At 41.4% G+C, this 4116-nt stretch overlaps 1 protein-coding gene across 1 annotated transcript; it reads left to right on the top strand.

The window, feature by feature from the left end:
- The first annotated feature begins 229 nt into the window (after positions 1–229).
- Positions 230–3223, top strand: Il9 (interleukin 9). The gene is made up of 5 exons (XM_026398254.1): positions 230–343; positions 464–499; positions 588–620; positions 1858–1989; positions 3104–3223. The coding sequence occupies exons 1-5, from the start codon at positions 230–232 to the stop codon at positions 3221–3223; spliced, it is 435 nt and encodes a 144-aa protein (XP_026254039.1).
- The last annotated feature ends 893 nt before the right edge of the window (positions 3224–4116 follow it).

A 4116-nucleotide genomic window follows, 5' to 3' on the forward strand; every position in this document is an offset into this window, starting at 1 on the left:
CAACCTTTTGAAAAGTATCTTTTCTGTGGAATGATATTTCCTGGCACCACATAATCTTTGTCAAGTGACTCAGTGTGATTTTTTTTTTAATATCAAGTCGCCCCAACTTACAGAGAAAAAGTGGGCCCTTGGTATCAGTTTGATGTCAGGGGTTTTCCCTGTTGAAAGGAGCTTTAAATAGGAGTAGATTGGAAGGTGTCTGCAAGCTGAGCTCCAGTTCCCAGTCAAGATGCTTCTGGGCACCATCCTCGCCTCCACCCTGCTCTTGTGCTCTGTGGCCAGCCAGAGGTGTTCCACCTCGGCAGGAATCAGGGATATTGACTTCCTCCTCAAGAAGCTGAAGGTAGGCTGCTGGGCTGCAGGGATCCTGTGGGAAAGATTGAGGCAGGCATGGCGGTAGGTCCCTCCAGGCGATGAAAAGCACACCATTCACTGTGACTTATCATGTCCTTACCCACTCTAGGAAGACTCAACCTCGAAATGCAGCTGCAGCGCCAATGTGAGTGAACGCTCTTTTTTTGAGAACTTTCTAAAGTAATTTCAGTGTTTGTATCTGGAATCTTCACTCAGAAATTTCTCTTTTTCAGGTAACCAGTTGTTTGTGTCTGCCCATCCCTTCTGTAAGTATGGGGCAGGGTGCGGGGTAGATAATCTTGATTCTGGGTTTTTAAACTTTGAAGTAAAAATAAATAGCTATATTTGATATTTTAAATTAGAAATTGTTTCTTAATGGCAAACACCCTGACATTAATACAGATTAATATTCCCTCTTACAACCAAGCTTTTGAAATTATACACTATATACATTTCTTTGTACTTTATTTTATGGCCCTTGAGAAATTTGAATGCTTTTCAGTATTTAAAAATATATATTGACTACTTTTTAGATGATTGGCCATGTGCCCAATGAAATCAAACTGGAACTAAGAATATAATGAATCACGTACAGGTCGGGTCATACTGTTTTCTAATCCACTTGCTGATAACTATAGGGTTATGGAACAATGTAAGCAAAATGCTCACTCTATCTTTTATCTGGCATTACCTGTCTTCTACGCCTCCTCCCTCCTTTCTTCTCCCCCCCCCTTTCCCTTCTCCCTCTGCCTCTCTCCTTGTTCCCAAAAGTCTCCCTAACTGATTTAGGTGGCTGTCCCATGGTTTGAACCACCCCCTAGGAGAACAGCATGTCTGAGGTGGTGGGTGGCAGGGCTGCCAGGGGCTTCCAGAGAGAAGCTCCCCACTTTGGCGGGAGGGAAGGGGAAGGAATGTTCTGATTCCTAATTCCAGCCCTTGGTAGGGTGAGGGGACTGACCCCAGGAGACAGTGCTTTCTCCCTCCTTCTCTCTCTCTCTCTCTCTCTCTCTCTCTCTCTCTCTCAAGCTGGGCTGGAAGAACCTAAGCTTTTCATCCCAGAAGAAGTCAAAATCACATGCTTCGTGGGCTATCCATTATTTGAGAAGAAGCAAAGCAGAACTATGCAAAAAAGCACAGCCCTGTCCAGCCCTCTGTGCAGGACTTCAGCCTTGATTCATTGCCACATCCCATTGGCTGGTGTGAAAAGGCTTTTCCTTTTTTCAAACTCACTGGGGCTATACTTGAAGCAAGGGACATCAGTGGAAAAAAGTAGAACTACTTGTTTGCCAGGGCTTACCGGCTCCATGTTTCCTAGATGGAACATGCTATATCTTGAAATATTGAAGATCGTTTCCTAGACTGACAAGGGCCCTATCAAAAAATAGTGCAAACTCGGGTTACACTGGTTAAGTTAAAATACTCTCTAAAAACCATTCTCTTTGTGATTCCTTCTCAAAATTGTCCTGGGAGCATTTCTTTTCACAAATCCGTATTATTTGCCAGGACAACTGCAGCACACCGTGCTTCCAGGAGGGGCTGTCCCAGATGACCAATGCCACACAGAAAACAAAATTCTCACAGGTTTTCCTTCGGGTGAAAAGATCGGTTGCCATCCTAAAGAACAACAAGTGTCCAGTGAGTTTATGTGAATGTCATTTTTATGTGAATGTTAATGCTAGCTCTAATTGAATGAGAAAGGATGATCAAGTTAGAATTGTAGCTCAAGGTTGAAAAAGGGAGACCTATGAAATTCAATCAGAAACAATAGAATCAAAATGAGATCTGCCCCAGATAGTTCATTGTTGCCTCGTTTAAAAAAAAAAAAAAAGAAACACTGACACTAACGTGGCCATTTTCTTCTCCCTGCTTATTGGATAATGAAAGAATCCATCCTGATTGTAATTAGAAGCTACAATCGGGAGAATCAGGACTGTAGCCCACGCAATCCTAAATTATCTTAAACATTCCATTTGCTAACGAAATGGCTGTGGTGGCCTATAAGTTAAAGGAGAATTCTTAATTGGTTAAAAAACATTTTTAAAGGAAAACACACCCAGATCACCACCTGCCCTCAATGCCTACCAATACATTCTTCAGCATAAGTCCTAGTTGCTGGGGTGGGCACTGCCGGACCTCCCTGCCTTCCTTTATATTCACATTTGCCGGAGAGCACAGAAGCCTGAAAGCCCAGAGCTCCGTTTAGTTGTATGTGTTTCTAATCTAGTTCTAAGTGCTTCATATGTACTCTTTTACTGAGTACCTGCCTTAGGACAATTGTTAGTTTATCACCCTCCCTTGAAGAGAGGAGGAAACTAAAGCTTAGGAAAGTTAACTAAGTTGCCTGATGCTATCTATTTACTAAGTAGCAGAGTTGAGATTTGAACTTGGGTCTATGTGACCTCCCCAAAGTCTGACTTTTAGTTATTATGTTATAAAATGACCTTGGAAGGACAACTGAAATGGTTAATGATGCATTTTAGCCCTCAAAAAAATTCCAGGAAAAGGTTCTTTCTAACTGGGGGGATTTACTGGCCCCATGTATGTTTGAAAAGACCCCTGAAGTCCTAGCCCAGAGCCAGGCACATCCAATGTGTTCATGAAATGCTAGCCAGCCTGGACTTCCCCGCCTATTTGCTCCAGATCTTGAGCCCCTTCCTGCTGTCCTTTCTCAGGCTCTGGGCAGGTGGTCTCGGGGCTCCTTGGTTCCACATTGCTGAGTTACTCTACCCTTGTCCACTTCTATCTGCAGTTTTTTTCCTGTGAACAGCCATGCAACCAAACCACACCAGGCAACATGGAGACATTTCTGAGGAGTCTCCTGGAAACATTCCAGAAAGAGAAGATGACAGGGGCGAAAGGCCAACTGTGAAAATGAAATATTATTTATTCTATTTATGGAATTTTAAGACTTTCTCTTTACATTGTTGCAAATTAAAAATCAAGTAAGCTACTCTAAATCAAAATCAGTTGTGGTCATTTCTTTAAAATTTTGTCTTTATTTTGCAATAAATATTATGGGGAAAGAACACAAGCTAGTCATGGAGTGCTTGTTCATTGCTTATTCATTCCTTGCTGCCTGGACTTTGTCAGGGGGTAGAATAGATCAAAGAACCCATAATGAAAAGATGCATGATTCTGAGCATAGACTTGGAGACTCTTGAACCATGACCAGGACTGAAGGGTACAGTTATTTTTTTAATTATACTTTTAAAATTTGTTCTAATTGGTTATAGATGACAGCAGAATGCATTTTGACACATCATACATAAATGAAAGATAACTTCTCATTCATCTGGTTGTACATGTTGTAGGGTTATACAGGTCACGTAATTATATATGCACATTGGGCAATAATGTCCGATTCATTCTACTATCATTCCTATCCCCTTTTCCCCTCCTCTCCCTTTATTCCCCTTTGTCTAGTCCAAAATACACTTTGTGAATTAGCACTGCATATCAGAGAAAACATTCAGCCTTTGGTTTTATGGGATTGGCTTATTTCACTTAGCATAATATTCCCCAGTTCCATCCATTTACCAGCAAATTCCATAATTTAATTCTTCTTTAAGGCTGAGTAATATTCCATTATGTATATATACCACAATTTCTTTATCTATTCATCCGTTGAAGGACACCTAAGTTGGTTTAGCTATTGTGAATTGAGCTGCTATAAACATTGATGTGGCTGTGTCACTCTCATATGCTGATTTTAAGTCCTTGGGGTATAAACCTAGGAGTGGGATGACTGGATCATATGGTAGT

The sequence above is a fragment of the Urocitellus parryii genome, chromosome 1 (genome assembly GCF_045843805.1).
Source record: "Urocitellus parryii isolate mUroPar1 chromosome 1, mUroPar1.hap1, whole genome shotgun sequence".
Taxonomy (NCBI): Eukaryota; Metazoa; Chordata; class Mammalia; order Rodentia; family Sciuridae; genus Urocitellus; species Urocitellus parryii.

Coding starts and splice junctions, on each gene's coding strand:
- Il9 (XM_026398254.1), top strand. CDS start 230: ATGCTTCTGGGCACCATCCTCGCCTCCACCCTGCTCTTGTGCTCTGTG. Junction 500..587: donor AATGCAGCTGCAGCGCCAAT/GTGAGTGAACGC, acceptor TCTCTTTTTCAG/GTAACCAGTTGTTTGTGTCT. Junction 1,990..3,103: donor TAAAGAACAACAAGTGTCCA/GTGAGTTTATGT, acceptor TTCTATCTGCAG/TTTTTTTCCTGTGAACAGCC.